Source organism: Piliocolobus tephrosceles, chromosome 4 (genome assembly GCF_002776525.5).
Source record: "Piliocolobus tephrosceles isolate RC106 chromosome 4, ASM277652v3, whole genome shotgun sequence".
NCBI lineage: Eukaryota > Metazoa > Chordata > Mammalia > Primates > Cercopithecidae > Piliocolobus > Piliocolobus tephrosceles.
In genome coordinates, this window is record NC_045437.1 from 4,930,999 (window position 1) to 4,953,164 (window position 22,166).

A 22,166-nucleotide genomic window follows, 5' to 3' on the forward strand; every position below is an offset into this window, starting at 1 on the left:
TTTGTTTTTGTACGGTTTCTAAGTAAAATCAGTGTTTCAGGAAGAAGCAACATGTTTACCCTCTGGCTTCGAATCACTTTGAGGGTAAGCGCTGAGGCTGTGAGCAAATTGCTGATGTCTGGGGACAAGTGGAAACCCCACCACTATAACCTGCAGTATTGAGAAACACTGGAGCAAAGACAGCTTAGGACTACGCCTGGTGGAATGTGTGTGGGTGGATACTAAGGTGGTTCCTGCAAGATGCCTTCCACCCCGGGATGCCCCAGAGGATGGCCTTTCCCCTTGGCAAGAAGGTTTGGTTATGTCGTAATAGTGTTGGAAATTCTATTTATGTGGAAAACACACAGGGAAAGACAGACATCTTGTGGGCATATGATAGCATTACATCACAGGCCTGGAAATTAATACCTAATCATCAGATCATATCACTGAATAACACACTGTCAGTCACAAACAATTCCATCAAACATCTCTCCAGCTTTTAAAAGAAAAAATGAACATATAGTTCATTTTTCTTATGGTTAAATGCATCAAATAAAAGCATAGCCCTGAACTTCCAAAGAACAGATACCTTTCCATTTTGAGTTCTCCCTGGTTTCTAGACCATATCTATTAGCCATTTCAGTAGAGGTATACGTTAATAAACTAAATCAACAGTTACCTCTCAATGATGCTAATTCCAGAGCTTTTGTTTTAAGCAGATACCAAGTATCTGAGAGGTAATGAATGTGTGGGGTAAGAATTGAGACTTTTTGAGTTGGATCCTCTTAACAGCTGGCTGGATTCGACAGGCACAGGGAATCCCAAGACCAGAGTCTGGAATGCAGACATTCCTCTGGGTCTCAGGGTTTCTCTGGCAGAAAAACAACAAGTTTATCTTGGAAGTTGGACAGAAAAAATGCTTTTAAAGTAAAAGCAAATCATCTTTTTCCTATGAGTAAGCTGAAGATACATTTATCTCTTTTTCAAAATGGATATCATCATCAATAAATTATTGCTAACTACTCTTTGGTGAATCCTATAGAGTGGGTCCCATCCTTGTCACTTTCACTTAAATTACAGTTGGTTTTCTGTAAGGAAACACCAGCACAAATAGGTCATTTGCTTAAGAATTTAAAGACAGATGTGTGGTTCCGAAGCCATAGTTCACCACTTGCTGCAGTATAGACATTTGCTTGTTTCCATCATGATGAAAAAACAGATGTGGCCCATCACGCAGGAAAGAGAAAAAATGTAATTCTGACCATTCCTCAATTAGCGGCCTACTAAATTTTCATTATGTCCAACAATCACCCTGTTTTTGTACAACCAGCATGCTAAGAATGACTTTTACATTTTTAAGTTTCTTAAATAAACAGAAGATGACAAATAGGTGGCACAGACCTGGGTGACTTACAAAGCCTAAAATATTTACCATGTGGCTCTTCAGAGTCTGCCTATCCCTGCATTACACAAACAAGACTTGTTTTCATTAGATGTCTTGAGAACTGGCTTTGAGAAAGGCAGGAGAAAATACACTTTTATTAACATTTTCGAAGGGAAATATTTGTTACTTCTTACTGTCTTGTTTTTCTAAGACCACCAGAGCGAGCACAAAAGAACCAGCAAGTAGGCAAAGGTCAGGCGCAAAACTGCTAGTTTATTTTGGTAACCTAAGGTGTGCGGGAGAAGTCTGTCGGCCTCCGGCTAAGGAGGCCGGCAGAGTCCCCCCGTGGGGCCCTCGGACGGAGTTCCGACATCCCGACAGGACTGGGAAGCTGGGAAGTCCCCCTGGCTCAATGGTGGAGAGCGGCTTTTCTAGGAGTGGGAGGGCAATAGGTGGGGCATGGGCGTGTCAGGGGCGTTCCGCAGGTGCGACCAGGTAAATCTTGGTCTCTTCGGATTGACGTCACCTGGTGCATGCCCAGTTGGTCTGCACCTTCCGGGTCGCCGGCTGCCTTTTCGCGCATGCGGGAAGAGTTGGTGGTGAAGAAGAACCCGGAAGTGCACCATCTTGCCTCTGTTGGTCCAAACACTTACCTTCAATTATTTGCAGTAAATTTGATTCCTTCTGACATTCATTTGACATCTACTATGCAGCACTTTGCAGCATTTAAAGGGAAGACTCATCTCTAAGACATAAAAATCACTATCATCCAACTGAAAATGTGGTGTTACTAAAAATTACTCCGTGCTAAAGGGCCAAAAAAGGTTGGAGATCCTTGGGGTTGTGGAGGTAAACCACGGAACCTGGAAGAGCAGGTAGGCTTTCCACACCTAGAGCTGGAAGGAAGTGTGTTCCAGGTGAGGGGAAAATACTGGCAAGGGTGCACAGACAGGGAGGCAGCAGTGAGAATTCCAAGGGCCCCTAATCATAAAAGTGCGTCGTGGCTGTGGGTGGATGGTGTAGAGGGAGAGAGAGCTGGTGTCTTCTCCAGTAAGGTACTTTGGAAAAACACTCATTTAAGTAACTGTACATAAAAGCGAAGTAATGGTGAAGATAAATTTGTCTGGGATCAGACGCTAGCACCAGAACGATCATGATCCCTACAGGTCTCTCTCTAATACCTGCAGCCCCTCTCCTTCATGGGTCACAGGGTCTGTCTTCCATTGTATAGCTGCGTCCTGCTGTGGATCTGCTCACTTCCCTCTTCTTTTTTAACCTTACCCTTGTTTTCTGCCTACCTGTCTCTGAGAAAAGCTGAGACTTCTATCACGGGCAGGTCCTCAGTTAGGTACACGCCTTTCTTGCTTGGGTGTCAACGACAGGAAACCTAACTATCGCTGGATGTCTGCTTCCGCCACTCCACAGCAGGTGGTATCCAGAGTGTGTAAGCAAGGTCAGGGGTGCTAAATCTGGAGAAGAGAAAAATGCAGACTGCTTTTTTTGGAAGGGGTGTTTTCAGTTGCAATTTCCATACTGAAGAGATAGACATTGGCTGGTAAGGTCTAGACATTAACTTAACTAAACATGCACTCCTCCTCTTGAATTTGGACTTTATAAGGAATTTGGATTTTATAACCACACGATGGAGGTTGCGAGAGGCTTCTCAACAAGGTACTGATGGCGACAAGCTGTGAATACTAAAAAGACAACTCTGAAAAGCCTCGGTTCAAACGAGATCTGAATTTACCCACTAACTACGGCCACGAGGAATTTATTCCTTTTTCTTTCCATTTTCCCTCTCTCCCGAGAGGTGTCAAAAACAGGATTTGGAGGTGGCAGGATAATGGCCAAATGGGTGGACAGGGTGGCGAAGGATTCAACCTGGCTCTGGGCTTGGCGCATGGTGGGCGGTGGCGCCCACAGCTGGGCCTGGGAACCCGCCGCTCGGGCATGAGGGGCTGCCGCGGCTACCGGCAAGGACACAACCGAGGAGCGAGAGGTCGGAAGACAAGTGGACTATTACAGGAGGAGATCCGCCACTGGCTGCCAAGGCCATGCAACTGGCGCCGAAGCGCACTGGGAGCGGCTAAAGAGAGCGCACGATCTCCGCCCGCCCCGCGGCAAGTCGGGAACTGTAGTCCCTCACCCTCCTGCTCCCTGGCCCAGGACGGGCTCCGGGACAGCGCCTGTCCCTCTAGCTGTAAATCACGCACTTTCCTGTCCTGGACGCGGGGTCCTTCCACTTCTCAGGCGACTAGAGCTTACGTCACGGGCGCGTCACCGCCCACCTAGCGGAGGCCTTTAGGTGTCTATGGAAAGCCTATCGTACAGCAAGCTGGCAATAAAGGGTCGACCCTTAACAGTGGAAGGAATGCACCTTCGATCCCTCCACTCCTCTTGGTTGCTCCTCTGCGGGGGATTCTCCCGCCGCATCGCACAGCTCCTCTCCCGGTATTGCTCAGGCAGCGCTTTAGGCAGTCCCGCGCCCTATGGAGGGGCGGGGCGAGCCAGGGCGGGGCGGGGCCCTGACTGGAGTGCGTCGCGCTCGGGGGCCGCGCCGGGTAGCGTTTCTTTTTAGTGCCTGAGGCAGCTCTGGCTCGGAGAGCCTTTCGCTAGCCCCACGGGGACCTCTGTGCACGGATGGACCCGCCCGGACCTGGCGGGAAGCGGCCTGGCAGGCGGCGGCCCCGGCGGCATCAGCAGAGACAGGACGGGGCCGACGCCGCGGGCCCCTGAGGCGTGCGTGCCCACCGGGCCCGGCGGCGGCACCATGATGCCGGGCGAGACCCATTCGGCGGCGCCCGGGACGGCGGCGGACCTGTCGCGATGTCAGGGCTGCGCCTCTCTGCAGCAGGTGCGGCACCTCCCGGGGCCGCGGGCGCGTGGGGCGACTGGGCCCGGCCGGCCGGCAGCGCAGGGATGTGGAGTCCGGCCGCGCGGGCTGTGCCTCAGTGCGCTGCTCTCCGTTCCCGACCGAAGCTCATGCTCGCTGGTCTCTCTGCTCCCTTTTTCCTACATGAGTTTTGGAGACGGCTTCCATTGCTTTATTTAGGATTGAAACCCAGAGTTCATTGACTGGAATGCGCTGGTGTAACGGTGGGGGTGGAGTGAGCGAGTTCTGGAGGGCCCCCACCTTCCCTACCCAGCCTCAGCGCTCCCTGGGGCTGACTCCCTAGGTCGGTGAGGGACAGGTGAAATGCCGAGGGTAATCATCTCCCTGAGGATAACGCTTTGGTCTTCTGGCCCATCTTGAGTGTTTGTTGTTTGGAGGCAGAATCTTACGTGACATGTGGGTTGTCTGAGTCATTAGACTCGAAGAGTCCAGGGAGGCATTTCAGCTTATATCAGATGTGCCATCCCGAGGCTAGTATTTTAAAAAGCAAGCCAAGTAATTGGCCAAGTAGCTTGTCAGTTGTTTGATAAAAGTAGTTTATTAAAGGCATGCAGAGCCTGGAAGTTTCTAATAGCGGCGTGGGCTCTTCTTTATAGTGACATAAGGGAGAATTGCTGGAGTATGGCTCCAGATCTTATGGGGTGGTACTTGGGAAATAGTCCCCCTCATTTCCCACGGCTCTCCTAGCTGCCTGATGTCGGGCGTCTCTTTTAACTTCCTACTATCGCGGTTTCAGTGATAAAACGGAACTCACCAGCACCTCATCACCTACTCTGCCTAGTGTTCTGGGAACTACAGACATTGTAGTGAACAAAATAGGATCTCTCCTAAGTAATATCCGTGTGTGTGAATAAGGCCTTAGAAGATTTTAGGTCTTAGAAAATAAAGGAGGATGTTGGAATATTGATCTTGTCTCTTAGGGTAGTCAGGTAGGTTATTTTTGAGTCAGTAACTTTTAGATATTTGAATAATGAGAAGGATCAGGCTGTCAGAAGAGATGTGGGAAGAGCTTTCTGGGTAGAGGGGTTAACAGGTGGAAAGGTTCCTGTGGTGAGAAAGAGCAGGGTGTCTTTGGTGAGCAGAACATGGTATGGTTGGCATGAGCTCAGTGCTGACGGAAGATGGTTGATGTGACCAGAAGGGAGTGCAGGCTAGTTAGGCCATGCCGAGAAACTTGGTTTCCATTTTAAGTGTGGTATCTGTGAACTGATTGCAAACGTTTTAAGTGTTGAAGGGAGGAGAGGAAGGAAATGTGCTGCTTTTGTGAGTAGGAGGAGAACTAATAGTAAGATCATTGCCTTCACTGAGCTGCACTGTGTAGGTATCTTATAACGCGCCCTCCCCCCGACCCCAGGAACGTGATTGCAGTTCTCCCGAATCTTTAATACATTGTATTTATTATTTGAGCCAATTCACTCAACAAATATTTATTGATCACCTGCTGTATTTTAGACATTGCAATTATGGCATTGGGGGAGAAAAAGACAAAAATTCTTGATCTCTTGGAGCTTCCATTTTAGCAGGGTAGCAGGATAAATGAAACAAATGAGTTATGTTAGAGGGTAATGAAAACGTTGTTGATGAATTGAACGGAGATGGGGAGGGAATGAATGGGTGGGGACTAGGCTAGTGGCTGTTGGAATTTAAGTAGGGAGTCCTGGAACGTTTTTATTGGAGCAAAGCTGAGAGAATAAGCTCTGTTGAAATCTTGCAAGTAAAGTCTCCCATACAGTGGAAACATCAGATGTGAAGAACTGTAGCAGGAGCTGGCGTGGTGTGCTTGGGAAGAGCCAGAAAGCCAGTGAAGCTGGAGCAGAGTGAATGCTGGGAGTCAGGAAGGTAGGAGGAGGGCCTGATTGTGTGGGCTCCTGTAGACCATTGTTGGGGTTTGGGCTTCTCTGATGGAAATGGTGAGTCATTGGAGGCTTTTGTGCAGAAGAACTACTGATGTGAATTGTGCTTTTCGGTCATGGATCTGTTCTGGTTAAATTTAGCAACTGTATCCTTCTGGTTGCTTAGGCCAGAAACTAGATGACATCCTTGGTGCAGCTCTTTTTTCTCACAACCTGTATCCAGTTTATCAGATTCTGTCTGCTCTACCTTCATAATTCACCCGCTTTTTGACATCTCCACTGCTTCCACGGTGGTGTGAACTACTCAAATCTATGGCCTCAGATTGAATCTCCTTTCTTCCACCCTTGCCACATTCCCGCTGTGGGTTCTCAAAACATCAATAAGGATAGTCCTAGATCCAGGGGTCTGCAGACTTTTTCTGTAAGGGGCAAGATCACAAGTGTTTAGGCTTTGGGGGCTTGTTCAGAACTGCTCAGCTCTGCCATTTTCATGTGAAAGCAGCTGTAGACAATTCATAAAGAAGTGAGTATGCCTGTGTTCCATTGAAACATTGTAAACACCGGTGTAGGGCCTTAGTTTACAGAGCTCTTCTGTAAACTAAGATAGGTCAGAACACTATTGCATTTGGATTTTCTGTGGCCTGGAATCGGATCACCTTTTTAGGGGAAAGTTATGAGTAGAGTCTCTGGAGGAATTCTGTAGTTGTGCAAAGTGAGTCTAGAAAAATAGGTTCCTGGCAGTTTATAGAGAACCTTGAATGGTAACTATCATAAATTATCGTACTCATTTCTGTCAGTGTTATGGGATGGTGAAGGTTTTTGCATAGTTACATTAGGACAGTGCTTGTAGTAGAAGTAACAGTTAGTGGTATGCAGGATGGATTGGGGGGTTGCAACTAGGTATTGTTTTGGTGTTGTGACTTTGTTTTGAACTGTAATGTTAGGCTAACTTGCCTCTGTCTTGAATAGTGGTTTGCTTGCACTCAAAATCTTCCTTTCATTTCTTAATCCTCCCTGTCCTTTTTTTCTTTAGTTGTTGAAGAAATAACAGTACCTTTGCAGAGATCATTATTTGATTCAGAAGTGTATAGATAGACTGCGTTTTCTGTGTCTTTTGTTCGTACTCTCACAAATTACTTCATATCTGTTTTGTTACTCTCGTTAATTACAGTAGTTCATTGCTGATCCATAGCCCAATGCCCATGTGGGTTGCAGAACTTTGGCAGTCAGATATACCAATGTGGGTCCTCACTCTGGTTATATTATGTATTATGTATTATGTATGATTAAGTAAAGTCTTAGGTTGTGTGTTTTTAAGTCAAGCTAGTGAAACTGACGTAGGCACTTTATTCTGGTGAAGGAGAGGCCCGTATTTGCTGACTTCACTGCAGTGCAAAACAGTCGGATTCTCCTGGAGATCCAGATGAGAGTTTGAAACATGATTATGTTGTTCATCTCATGTATATAGATTAGGTTCAGTGAGTTTGGTGTATAGTTGTCCTTGGTACGGATTTGAGCCTATTCATAAGCTTGTGCTGGACTCCCATTGATAATTGCTAGTGATTTAAGTGTCATTTGGAACTTGAAACATTTTATTCCAGACCTATTGATTTATAAATGGCCCTGTTACAAGGAATGCTCACAAAATTGTAATTCATTCATTTACCAAACACATTTATTGAGCGTCGATTTATATATGATGCTATGCTGTGTTTCAGAATATAATCAGGAACAGAAGAGGCATGGAGCCCATTCTAGTTGAGGTTACAGTTAAGTAGAAAAGCAACCACAGTTTATGTATAATATAAATATTATGGTAAGGGACATATGAGGTGCTCTGGGAGCACGTAGGAGGGATAGCTGTATAGGAATTGTGCCACCTCTCTGAAGACTTCATAAAAGTGAATCTAAATTGAGGTCCGAAAGATGGTTTGCAGTTAACGAAGAGGGAAAAGATGGAGGGAGAGTGTTGTAGACAGAACAGGTTGTGCCAAGGCTTGGAGGGGAAAAAGTAGTTGATGATAGATGAAGCACAGAGTAGAGGTGGGGATAACTGAGGTGGGGCTGGAGAGACTGGGGTTTGCCTTCCCAGCACCCAGAAGCCACTCTGCTTGGGTTTGGTGGGTGGGTGTGGTTGGGGCACAGTTAGCGAGAGGTGGACATTCCTGCCTTGTCGCCCTGTTCCAGTCCACACTGTGCCAGATGTTCTAGCAGGTGAGAAGACACACTCTGCTAGAGATCAGTGTAGGCTTTGATTTTAAATAAGAGCAGTTAATAAACAGCAAGCACACAAGGAATAAGTGGTTTGTCAGAGAGGAGTCATACTGAGCAGTTAGCCAGATCTCCCCCAGCAAAGCAGTAAGTGTGAGTAGTGTGATTTTTAAAAATAATTTTGAAATAATTTCAGACTTAGAAGAAAGTTGCTACAATAATACAAACCACCCTGATGTTCTCAAAATCACAAATTGTTAACATGTTACTGCATTTGCTTCATCATTATGTGCACACATACGCTTTGTTTCCAGTACATGCTCCAAGGTATGCTTCCTCCAAATATGAAAATTTTCTGGCATAAATACCCTACACCCCTTCAAATCAGGATAGTAACATTGATGCAACTGTAGACCTATTCAGATTTTGCTTACTGGCCCAGGAGTGGCTTTTTGCTTTCTTATTCAAAGTCGTGTCAGGAATATGTGTTATATTTTATTGTCATGTCTCTTCAGCCTTCTTCATTTAGTCTTTGTCTTTCATATTTGTGAAAGTTTAAGCAGCAGAGCCTTGCATTCCTCAGCGAACGTTTTTACAACTTCTGAAGACATTTTTGGTTGTCAGTCTTGGAGTCCCTAAGACCACACTCAGGTTCAGTACTCATAGGACTTAGCATATAGATATACTCATGGCTGTGGTTTCTTATAGGCAAAGGATACAGAGTGAAATCAGTAAAGGGAAAAGGCATAGGGGGCAAAGTCTGAGGAAATCAGGCACAAGCTTCTGAGAGTGTTTCCCAGTGGAGTCACACAGGACATGCCTAAGTGCTCCAGTATCGTGTTATAACCGGACTTGTGAAGTGCTGTCTGCCATGGAATCTCATTAGGGACCTAGTGCCCGAGTTTTTTATTGGGGTCTGATCCTGTAGGCGCCCTCTGCCTAGCAAGCACCAAGATTCCAGACTCCCACAAGGAAAGCAGGTGTTGAACATAAACCACATATAGTGAGCCACTTTCATCAGTTTGGGGAATGATGGGAAGGAACCCTCCAGAAATCCGAGTCCCCAGGTGACAGCCAATGGCCCGCCTTGCAAGCAGGTCTTGCTAAGGATCATGTTTTCAGGCCTGCTGTGTTAATTGTTTGCCACACACACACCTTGGGGCTTGGGGAGTGCTACAGCCAGCTGGTAGAGGCCAGAGATTCTGCCGAACATGCTGTCTTCCTTTTAGCCCAAGATGTCAGTAGTGCTGAAGTTAAGAAACTGTCCTCTCTTACGTATTTACTGATGTGTTTGAGCAGACTACATATCCTGTTATCATCTGTATTTATTTGTTTGCTGTATTATCTATATATTTACTGCCTTAGCATAACCATTTTCCCGGCTACATTGGCCATGTCTTCTGTCATGTCCTCGCAGCCAGTAGGCCTGCTAGCTTGCTCCTTGCCCTGAGTGCTCAGCCAGGCGTGACTGTACTTCCCCAAGAAAGGAAGGAAGCATGGGGATCAACATTCACAGTGACAGTTCAGGAGGATATTGTATGGATAAAGTTAAAATTGTCTGCTAGAGGGGAGAAGTAAATGGGGAACAGAAAGTCTTGAGTAAGGGAGTGGGCTGCTATGGGAATTGTGTTAGTGAATAAGTATAGCTTAAGAAAATCACCCAGAAGGCAAAGAATAACAAAAGATTGTAGTTATGAGAGAAAAGAGGAGAGAATTGAAAATAAGCCTGAACTTTCCAATAGACGATGTAATAGAAGCTCTAGAAGGGGAGAGCAGGGCTGCTAGGAGAAGCGATAATCAAGGAAACAACCCTTAGTGTCTCCCGGAGAGGAAGAACACTTTGAACCTCATTTCTTCCATAGTAGCTGGACCTGTGCAGGAATGAATGTGGATCAGAACAGTCTGAGCGCCCTTCACCCAGGCATACCCTGCTCACTCTCACAATTGAGAGGTTCATTATTTAGAGGCCTTGGTTTCAGCCAACATAAATGACATTTGAATCTGACAGGAGGAAAAAAAAAATGTTTTATTAGAGTATTACAATATCTGACCACAGATAATACAGTATCTGACCAAATTTGAGCTGATATGCAGCAGGGCCTTGGGAAATAATGTTAGTCAGAGACTAGAATGCTATTGGATAACTGAGAAATCTTTTGTTTTCCCATTATAATGGTGTTTCATGATTTTTTTATCACAGTTAAATATAAAAAGGCAGCTAGATAGATATACAAGAGTTGTTAAGACAGTCAGCAGCCCCCAGTCCCACTCATCCCTGCTTTCCAAGAGAACCATTTTTAATTGCTTCCACTGTGTGTTTTACAATGAACTTGCCTGTCGTTAAATAGTGGACTCTCATTGCTGACTTTGGGAGATGAGGATTCAGCTGTCTTACTGCCCCATACTCCACCATACCTAAGCATCTCGCTTCTCTCTCCATTTGTTCAGTATAGTTATGATTTCAATGAGATCAGTATTTGAAGTTGACATTTTTATGACTGTGTTGTTTGAAGCTAAGCTGTGGTGTTTTCTGCATGGTTTCTTGTTTTCCCTGGTAATGATTGTATCTTTAATTCAGTTTTTCATCCTGAAGATACTAGTGAGTGCTTACTACTATGCCAGGGACTGGGTTGAACACTTTATACGGTGCATCCTATTTAATCCTGATAGTATGCCAGTTGTTTAAACTCTTTGTGCTTCAGTTTCTCCACCTGAAACTGATGAAATAGTTTTGAGGCAAGGGAGAGGTTAAATAAATGTGCCCAAGGTCACTCAGCAGAAAGTGGTGGTGGAATAGGAATGTGAATCTGATGCTGTGACTCTGGAGCCTGAGGTTTCTTTGGCGTCTCTCCCTAAGTACTTGACAAGTCAAAGTGACATCTGGAAGCATCATGGGAAAGATGAGCTAGGATACCAAAGAACTCAAAAGAGAATGGGAGGAAAAAGAGGAAGAATTACTTTTATTTTAGAAAAAATAATAGTTTAAATGCATGTCCAAAAATAACTCCTTTCCCTTGCAAGTCTCTTCCAGTTTGGTATAAATACTTGGTTTTCAGTCTTTCATTTTCTTCTCCCTTCGAGCCTTGGGCCCTGCTCTCCTCTGGTACACAGCAGCATTCTGAGGGCTCTCTTCACCCTCATCTCCATTCTGAAGGACCATGTTCACATCTTTCAGTACCCCCTGAGAAAGGAAGCAAGTTTATAGAGACTTTGCAGATTTGAAAATATTTATTGTATAGAATTTTATCTTGGAATTACTTGCCCTTTGTCATTTCAAAGGCTTGCTTTCTAGGTCTGTAGTTTTTAGTGTTGCTGTTGAAGTCTGAAGCCATTCTGGCTCCAGATTCTTTGTGTATCACCTGATTCATTTTATTTTGCTCTTGGGATTCTTGTAGGGTCTTTGTCTCCAGTGGTCTGAAATTTTTTGTTCTTGTTTCATGGTTTGAATCCTGTCGGAGTCCATATTCCAGACCATTTCAATTAGAAATTTCTAGGTTTGCTTCTGGGAACTTTTCTTGAATACTAGCATTTTTTTTTTTTTTTTGATTAGGTCTCCATCTTCGCCTTATTCTTTATGTGGAACTCTTATTGTTGGGTATGTGGGACCTCTTCTGTTGATACCCTGTTTGTTTTTATTTATTTTCCTTCTTTTCCTATGTCTGGGTTTTTATTTTATTTTCTGGGTCCTTTTTTTTTGACTTTATGGTCAAATATTTTGAGTCTTTGTCATTTTTGCTGTCCTGGTTTTCATTTAGCTATAACAGCATTATTGAAATATAATTTACATATAAAATTCAACCTTTTATTGTATGCAATTCAGTGCGATTCACATCACCACTACATAGTCCTAAAACATTTTCATCCTCCACCTTCCCCAAAGAAACCCTATACTAATTACTAGTAATTTCTGTCTCTCCACTCTTCTTCCAGTCTCTGGCAACCACTGGATTACTTTTGGTTCTGTTACGGAAAATTCATATGAATAGATTCTAGAATATACATAGACTTTTGTAACTGGCTTTTTTCACTTAACATAATGTTTCAAGGTTGGTCCATGTTGTAGCATGTATCGTTTGTTTGTTGTCATTGTCAAATAATTCCTGTTGTATGGATATATGACATTTTGTGAATCAATTCATCCTTTAATGGACATTTAGTTTATGTTCACTTTTTGGCTAGTGTGAATAGTGCTGCTATAAATATCAGTGTGTAAGTTTGCCATGGACTCTGTTTTCAGTTCTCTTGGGTGTATACCTAGGAATGGGACTGTTGGATCGTTGGGTAACTATTTAACATTTTGAGGAACCGCAAAACTAGTTTCCGCGGCAGCTGCCCCATTTTATGTTCCCACCAGCAATGTATGAGGAATGTATTCAGTTTCTCCACATCATCAGCAACACTTGTTATTGTCTTTTAGTTTTAGTTATTCTAGAGTGTTCATTTTTAATTTTTAAGTTTTTTTTCAATTTTAAGAGCTCTGAATATTCCTTTCAAAAATAACTTGTTTCACAAATATATTATTTATCTCATCCTATTAATAAACAGTTTTTAAGTTTTCTTTTCAGTTTTTGTTTACTTTCGGGTTACTTTTGCTTGCTTTAACCTGTTTCACATTGCAGGTCTGTGTCATCATGTTTGGAAATCCTTGCAAAGAGTAGCGGATACACCGAGGATGTGGGGCTTCTGCCTGAGTGTCAAGGCAGGCTAGTCTGGTTGGGCCATTTATTGATTGAAGAATATCCAGTGTCATTACCTTTAGATCTTATCTCTAAGAAGGTATTTCCATTCTTGTTCGTGGAAGACAGAAGAACTACACTGTTTGGAAGCTGAATGGAGAGAGATAGGCAGCCAGTCTTAGACCACTGTGCTTAGGTTTATTTAATCCTTGTTCTTTTGACATAGTACACCTGCCCCAAGGGGCCGTGGTGTTACAGAGACCTTCAAAAAGCAAACCTCCTTCTGCTGGCTGAGGGGGAGCGATTTCTCTGAGGCATGGTGGATGGTTGGGGATTGGGATTAAATGCTTATGAGAAAGTTTGCAACTAGTGCTTGTTTTAGTTCCATCCCCGTTCACCTTCTTCTCAAAAGAACCCATGTTACTGAGTCTCAAGCTTGTTGAAGTTTTGCAGTGTAAATGGAGTTGGTTCTCACTTTTCCCCACTGCTGGCTTTCTTGGGTGCTAAATCAGCACTCTTGAGTCTGCTTTCTAGTTTCCGTTTGTCTTTTATCCTGTCATCCTTGTTGGTTTTGCCTTTTGAAAAAAAAATTTTTTTGACTGTAGTTTTAGCTGGTTTTAGGGAGGGAAATAAAAGCAAATGCATACATCCACTCTCTCTGACCACAAATCTGGATTAGGGCCCAGTCTAGTCCAGTATGACCTCATCTTAACCTGATCATATCTGTAAAGACCCTATTGCTAAATAAGGTCATTCTGAGATACTGCGAGTTAGGACTTCAGCATGTCTTTTGTGGTGCAGGTCGTGATTTAACGCTTAACAGATGGTGACCCAACAATTCTGTACCTAGCAAAGTGTTATTCATGTATGAGAGGTGTTCCTAGTTTACTGCCTCCTTACAGTTTTTAGCAAGGGAAAGGCATCCTACTCATTTTAGTGCAAAAATGGTATAGGCATTATCACTTATGAACATAGATGGAAAAAAAAAGAACCTAAGTAGGATATTGGGGAATGGAATCCTCATTGTGTTTAAATAGTGTTAACATAGTATTCGATTATTTTTATCCCCAGGAATGTAAGGCTGCTTTATCATTAGAAAGTCTATTTTAGTTCACTGAAATTAATAAATAAAGGGAGAAAAATACATATTGAAACTAAATAGATGCAGAAATTTATTTGATGAAGTTTGATACCTATACATGAAAATGTTTTAGCAGACTGTGTGTAGAAGTTTCATAACATGGTTAAAGGATATCAACCAATAACCTGGAACAGAGCAAATTTAATTAACTAATTCCAACTTTTAAGACAAAGACACCTGTTATTACCCCTACTATTCAATATTGTCCTGAAGCCTTAGTCAGTTCAGGAAAGAGGGCAAACGAAGTATAAGCATGAGTAAAGGTAGGATAAAATTATCAGTGAATGTTGAAACTAGTCACATAACACATCCAAGAGAATCTGCAGCACTGCTGGATTTGCTTTGCATATATCATATTTAGATCTTTTGTGTATATGTTTATAAGTGACATTGCTATAAAATGAGCAGGTCTTACTGTAATCAACAAACAAAAATTAGTAATTACCCACAAGAACCAATTAGGAAATGTAATATAGCAAAAACAACAATATAAATGTAGTACTCATGCTAGTGGTAAAAACAAATTAACCTTGAGTGTAAAAGCTAACCAGGATGTAGAAAACATCCTTCAGGAATGCATAGAGGAAAAATAGAAAAAATATCACTGTACATGTTTTGATTTTATCATATGCAGCCAAAATGCTCTTCGAATACTACCACCCATAGTGTGAATTTTATTTTCCTTAAATCCTTACCAATATGTTTATTTCAGTCTAGCCTAGTGGACGAAAAGTAAATTTTTGTTGTTTTAGTTAGCATTTCCTGATATGAAAAAGGTGGAATACCTTTTTAAAAAAATGTCTATTGTCTATTTCAGATTCTTAATCTGGGAATTGACAGTTTATATCCTTTACCTTTTTCAGTGTAAACCTCTGAAATACGTAAGTCTGGTCGAGCAGTACCAACCAGTATTTGGACTTTATTCTCAGGAAAAATAGAAATGTTTGACAAAGGAGTGGGCACGGAAATTCATAGCATGCTGTCTGTAAAGACTAGAAAATGACCTAAATCTCCCTCAACGGCAATTTGATAGATGGAGTACATCCAAAAATATAGTTTATATATGCGGTGGCAGTTCTGACAGTTGAAAGTTAAAAACACACCGTGATTTTTGACAGATGGTGAGATTACAAGATAAACTATACATTTGACTTTATTTTAATGTGTAGATGTTTTAACAGATACATAACACAACTGAGAGGAAAAGGCAGACATTATCATCAAGGGAAATATTACTGTAAATATAAAAATCATTTGGATTATCTAGAAAACTATTGGGATAATCAGTGAAAATTGAACATAGTTTGGATAATTTCAAATTATTACTTGGTGTAATTATTACTTATGAAGGCTGTTGTGGTTATGCTTAAAAGTAAGTCCTTATTTCTGAAGTATTTAGTGATGGAAAAAGTAAGTCCTTCTGAAGTATTTAGTGATGGAAAAAGGAGACATTAAAGGAAAGAAGCTAATGAAAAGAAAAAATTAGCTCATTTTAAAATCTGAGGTACGTTTATTTCAACAGTGTAATGACGGATGTTTTTCCTTTTGGGTTGATAGCAATAATTTAGAGCCAAATTTGTGGTTGCTCCCTAAAATGTAATATAGATACATATATATACACACACACATATATGTATTTTTTGAGACGGAATCTCACTCTGTCACTGGTGACATCTGTAGTGCACGATCTCAGCTCATTGCAGCCTCCGCCTCTCAGGATCAAGTGATTCTCCTGGCTCAGCCTCTTGAGTAGCTAGGATTACAGGTGCCCGCCACCACACCTGGCTAATTTTTATATTTTTAGTAGAGACAGGGTTTCACCATGTTGGCCAGGCTGGTCTTGAACTACTGACCTCAGATAATCCACCTGCCTCGGCCTCCCAAAGTGCTGGGATTACAGGCATGAGCCACCGTGCCCAGCCTAGATCCTTATATATTTTTTCACTTAATCTTAGTCCATTTTAATATTTCTATTCATCTCCCCTATTTTTTTGTTGTTGTTGTTGTATTTTTTATAATTTATATATCTTTTGGGGTAGCCTTAAGTCCTCTCAGAAACAATGCAGGGTAAAGATTGATAATTAATAGCAAACTAAAAATAGTTAATATTTATTGAGCTCTGTCATGAATTATACAGAGTAAAAGCGTATTTACAACTAACTGCCTTGCTGTTAAAGGAGTACTGTCATTCGGATAAAGAAACATGTTTAGAGAGAGGCAGCATGGGCTCAGATAGTGCTCTACACAATATAAGTAATACAGTAACATTTCTGTATTTATGTAGTTATTAAAATTATTACATTTGATAAATAATGTTACAGACAATAATTACATTTAAAGTAATTGCATGTGATAAAAACAAACAACTGACTGTGGCTTTTTTTTCTTTCAGAATTTGAATGAATATGTTGAAGCATTAATTACCTTGAAACAAAAAATTATCAATACAGAGTAAGTATATTTGCATGTTGTTTGGCAGAACTTTGTAAACCTGACAAACTGGCTGAAGCAGGTGGTGCTTTTAGGCCCCCAGGGCTGGAATGAACACTAGAGTTTCTCCTTTGGAGGCCTAGATGGTGCTGATTATAATAAAATTGCCCGTGAGCTTTGGGACTTGAACCTTTTGTTAGAGGTTCACAGGCCTTTAAAACAAAGCTCATGGGTTAGCAGGAAGTTATTTTTACCAAACTGGACTTTTTAAAAGATCTGTTTTCTATCTTCGAAACCTTCTTAGCTTTACTGCTGGGCCTCAAACCTCCTAACAGTATTTTATAGCCATGGTGTGAGATTTCCTATGTTTTTGTTTTCAGCTTTGTAATAGTCTCATGAATGTATGAGCCAAGATACTATGCAGATCAAAAGGATTTTAAATAAAAGGCTTATATATCAACGTGATGCTTTTGAGAAATTTAAGGTGATATAGTCATTAATTTAGGATACATTTGTTTCAGGAAATCTAGGAAGTCTAGAGGGTGCCTTGCATGGCTTGAAACATAATTTTAACATAGTATATTTTCTAAGTTAAAAAGTAACCTAATTTTTCTTTGTTGCAGTAATTTGTTAACAGAATATCAGAAGAAATGTGATGATATCCTTTTACTGCCTCCCTTCGTTGAATTTTGGAACTAACTTATGTATAATTCCTGAAAAAGATGTGAGAATTGTTCATCATAGGCCTTTTGGAAGATAGTACTTAACAGGTTTCGGTAGGGAACATGTCTCACAAGCACAGTAAACAGATAGTCCTTTTATTCTTAATCCGCATTTAATGATGAGTTTTAAAAATGAGATTATTTTTCTTCTTGACTCAGATTTTCTTAACGTCTCATAAGCTTTTTTGTGGATGGGTTTCTCTTAATTTGTACTGAGGATGTAGCATGTTTTTTAGGTATACGAATAATGTGAAACTGAATGTGATACTTTCTGAATGTTACTTTTGAATCTGCAAGAAGTACAGTATGGGAAATGCAAAATGTTGGGCAATTGACTTGTATTACTTTTGTGATTTACAGGGAAATGTGTGTAAATATATATATATATCTCCAAAATCATTTAGAAATAGTGTTGCTGTATATTCACGAATGCTCTTGCGCAGTCAGAAGACAATTCTTGGCCTCATAGTCACCATTTGTTCAGTAGCCATTTAATGAGCTCAGCTGTGGAGTTAGTGTCTGGTCAGCTGTTTGTTTAGCAGTGGGAAAAAGATGTGTGTCATTGATCCTTCCATGTCTTGCAGTGGTGACACCTTGATTTAAATCTTTCCTGTAAAAACATAAAGTTTCTCTCATAAAAGTTAACATACGTATTCCTTTAGGGAGTCCCTGAAATTTAGCTTCGTTTGATGTCAGGACAGATTCAGCTGTTCAGCTTTGGCAATAACTTGAGGCCTGCTTCAATATTATTTCTGTCATACCTGAACTTACATGTCATCACCCGTTATTCATTTATTTGTGTTGGTACCATCTATACTAGTTGATTCTCATGCTGCTATAAAGGACTGCCCGAGACTGGGTAATGTGTAAAGGAAAGAGATTTAATTGACTCAGAGTTCTGCATGGCTAGGAGGCCTCAGGAAACTTACAATCATGGCAGAAGGGGAAACAAACACATCCTTCTTCACAGGGTGGCAGGAGAGAGAAGTGCAGAGCGAAGTGGGGAAAAGCCCCTTATAAAACCATCGGCTCTCATGAGAACTCACTCATTATCAGGAGAACAGCACGGTGGGGATTGCCCCCATGATCTAATCACCTCCCACAAAGTTCCACCCCAGCACCTGGGGATCACAACTCGGTTTACAATTCAAGATGAGATTTTGGTTGGGGACACAGCGAGACCATGTCATCATTTCTAATTTGTGTGAAAATCATAAAATTAAGAGATATCCTTTAGATGTATTTTTAGCATCTGAATTTTTACATTAAAAAATAAAGGTCATTGGAAATCTCATGTGCCTTATTTGTTAAAACCATCAGTCCATTTAATTATACATGCATATTATGGCAGGAATAATATCTTCAATTGTTAGTGAAAGGTGTATGGAAACAATTATTACAACTTTTAGATAGCTAAATAGGGAAATTGATGGGCAGTTCCAGTATTAGGAGAGTATCTGTTCATTATATCATTCTTAGAATCATTCTTAGAAAAAATAGGCACACTCTTTGAGGTAACTTATACATGAAACCTAGCAGAGAAATAATTGTTTTACTTTTCTAAAGTTTGGCCAGAAATATTTTTAAACAGAAATTATGAGAATTATTTTTTAATGGATAAAACTTAATTATTCCTGGATTTCAGAAGTTCATTCTGTGATACGATATTTGGCTTCATTGTCAGCTACAGATAGATACATACTTTCAAAAAAAGTTTCACATTTGCTCCATATGCATTTGTTGTACCTCACATATGCAGTTGTTTGCTCTGCAACTTGAAGTACCGACGTCACAGATTTAACATGGTTTTTAAAAATATAATGTGGTTCCTTTTCGTCACAGATTTAACATGGCTTTTAAAAATATAATGTGGTTCCTTTTGCCACTAAAGTAGCAGTACATTTTCCCTTTTTTTTCAAGGTAGGAAAGTTATTTCTTCAATAACTGCACTATGATAATTCAGTATTTCAGCTCTTTTTTGTGTAATTCTTACTACTTCATTATCACCTCTTTCTAAATGGCAAGAAATTTATTTCATTAGGTATTTTTTAAATTTTCCTGTTTTGAAAAGATTACTGTAATTTAGGATGAATAAAATATAGTTCTTGGCCTTCAGAAACCTTCAGAAGCTTACATTCTAATAGAGTAGGATGCAGACGTGTTTTTATGAATATACATGTGCTATATTGTGATATAAATACAGGAATTCCTAGGAGATGAAACAGAAAGGAATTGTTTTTTGCTGTCTTAGAATATTTTACTGGCTTTATGAGATGGTAAAATAAGGTTATCAAATTATATAAATTGTAAAAAATGAGAGTTTATGTGGATTTTATTAAAAAGTATGGTTATGTATGGTTTTTGTAAGCACATAACTTTTTGCTGAAATTATTCTCTGCACTATTTGAAGAATGAAGGACAGGTTTGGGGATTCTGCTATATAGAGAAATCATGGTATTTTCTGTTAGTTGCATATTGGTTTGTCTTTATTCTTTTAATTCTAATCATACATTTATTCACAGAACTCTATTTAGAGAAACGTATTTTTACTTTTGATACATGTTATAATGGTAAATGGAAGTAACTCAGTAAAATGACTTACCACTGTGTTATAGATCGCATTTTGAATATGGTTTTCTAGTATTTATGATCTTGCCTGTATATATGTTGAACACGAATTATTAAAAATAATTGTAAAATGAGTTTTATCTCCAGACAAGAATCAGAAGATAAAATTCTCAGAGTTTTCTTTAATAAGTTTTACAGCTGCAGTTTGCAAGAAGGTGAGCCAACCTGTTTTCATAGTTTATGATAACCACCTATTTGAGTAGTTGATCTGAGATAGACATTTATTAGAGCAGATTTTTAAACAGCTTTGAGCAAAATGTACATCGGATTGACTGATAATATAGAATGCTGCTTTGATGCTCACAATAAAAGAAGACTTGAGTTTTCCTACTATTAAATTTTTCAAATGAATTTGTTACTAAGGTCTTAAATTACAACTTGGTGCTTCACTTTTCAGTAACTTTTACTGACTGCATTGCCATTGAAGTGAAGCTTATTGCTGTCAAATTAACTGTTGTTTACCTGGTTCACACTATTTAATGTGGTTGTTTATCTTCTGTTACTTTAAACAATTGAAAATAGGCCTACACAAAATTTTGGTAATGTTTCATTCTCTGGTTGGATTCATCACCCAGTAGAAGACGAAACGTGGTTATAAAGTAAGCCATAAAATTGCCTGTCACTTAAGTTGAATATATGGGTATTAACTCAAGACTCGAGATTGGAATAGCCAGACTCTCAGCCAGGTTGTTTGGGTGATTTTACTGTAAAGTATTCTTAAGCAAATTAAGAATCTACTTTACTTGTTTCTCACAGGGCTTTTTGGTAGACTTTTATCAAAAATAGATTACTAGGCTGGACGCAGTAGCTCATGCCCATAATCCCACCACTTTGGGAGGCTAGATTATAATAATAGTAATAGTACTATTTAATAGTAAGTATTAAATAGTAAATAGTACTATTTAATAGTAAAATTTTTATACTATTAATTTTTTTGTAAATTAGCCAGATGTGGTGGCCCTCAAATAGTAAATAGTACTAATTTACTTAATGCTAAAATTTTTTTACTATTAAAAAAAATTTTTTTTTAATTAGCCAGGTGTGGTGGCACATACCTGTAGTCCCAGCTACTTGAGAGGCTGAGGCAGGAAGATCGTTTAAGCCTGGGAGGTCGAGGCTGCAGTGAGCCGTGGTGGTGCTACTGTACTCTAGCCATTGTTTTCCAGCCCAGGCAACAGAATGAGACCCTGACTAACAAAAAGAAAAGAAAAGAAAAAAAAAATACTATGCCTAAGAAATAAAGGCAGTGTGAAGATCATGTTGGTGTAGAGAGGAATGCATTTAAAAAGATTTTTTCATCCTTTTTTTTGTTCCCAGTTAGAAATCTGAAATTATAAGCACATATATTTAATAGTTCATTATAGATACTTTTCTGTAATAATGTTAATTCATTGTCTTTAGAGAGAATAGTACTCTGCATCACCAAGTGGAAGAGATGCTTCAAAAAATTTCTCCCCTGCAGAAATGTCAGGAAGAGCTGGGATCTTTAAAAGCAGAGCTAGAAGAGAAAAAGGTACCAACAATAATTTTCTGTAAAGATTTATGGTCAATGAATTAGGATCGGCTTATTCAGTGTAACTGGGACTAGGGGGCCTTGATGTGTTCAAGGAGATAAAGGATAGTTAGGACTCTCAGTGTATTACCAGCTTTAGAGAATACTGAACTAACTGCTTAGTAGCTTAGCCTTACAGTGATGATTAGCTCTGCAATACTGTGTTAGTTGCTTATGCTTTTTGAGAGGGTCAGCAGAGGACACTTCTAGCTGTGAATTTGTGTGGTTTTATGTGTTCTGCATTAATTGATTTGTATACCTTTATTTTTTGCTTAAATGTAAAATAACATGCAAAAATTCAAACTTGAAATGTAGAGGAGTTGTACATAAGAGAGAGGGAGCCCGAGATAATTTTATTTCTTCAGTGGCTCTGGCCTAGCTCTAGAGAGCCCAGTGGTGAATGAAGTGTGTAGGGCTTCTGCTGTGGTATGAGTTAAGGTGTCTTTTAAAGAACGTACTCTCATAATTCATAAACTAGTCAGTATTTTAAGCAATGTCTGTATACTTCTGTAACTTTAACAGCTTTGTTTGGTCCTTTTTACAAAAATCTCATTTCTTTTTTTGACAATCATGTGTAGTCTCTTGTGGTTTGTCATTGTGAGAGGTACACAAAAATGAGTCTTTCAATAATGCTTTTATAAGTAAGCTTCAGGGTAGGGGTTACTTCTTTGAGGGTGTGTTTGATTTTTTTGGG

The 22,166-nt window shown here is 40.3% G+C and overlaps 1 protein-coding gene and 1 long non-coding RNA gene across 2 annotated transcripts in view; one reads left to right on the forward strand and one right to left on the reverse strand.

The window, feature by feature from the left end:
* Positions 1 to 1,943: 1,943 nt before the first annotated feature.
* On the reverse strand, positions 1,944 to 3,604 carry LOC113225077. Its single transcript, XR_003309699.1, has 3 exons — positions 3,513 to 3,604; positions 2,665 to 2,835; positions 1,944 to 1,999 (listed from the first exon to the last, which is right to left on the reverse strand). It is a non-coding gene; the product is annotated as an uncharacterized LOC113225077 (long non-coding RNA).
* Positions 3,605 to 3,893: 289 nt separating this feature from the next.
* The window catches only part of ICE1 (interactor of little elongation complex ELL subunit 1), a 66,667-nt gene continuing 48,394 nt past the window's right edge, over positions 3,894 to 22,166 (forward strand). The window contains exons 1-5 of the mRNA XM_023218237.2: positions 3,894 to 4,220; positions 16,533 to 16,591; positions 17,194 to 17,228; positions 20,057 to 20,075; positions 21,322 to 21,433. Coding sequence (XP_023074005.1) covers positions 4,137 to 4,220; positions 16,533 to 16,591; positions 17,194 to 17,228; positions 20,057 to 20,075; positions 21,322 to 21,433 — 309 coding nt within the window. The 5' untranslated portion in view covers positions 3,894 to 4,136. The remainder of the gene's footprint in view (positions 4,221 to 16,532; positions 16,592 to 17,193; positions 17,229 to 20,056; positions 20,076 to 21,321; positions 21,434 to 22,166) is intronic.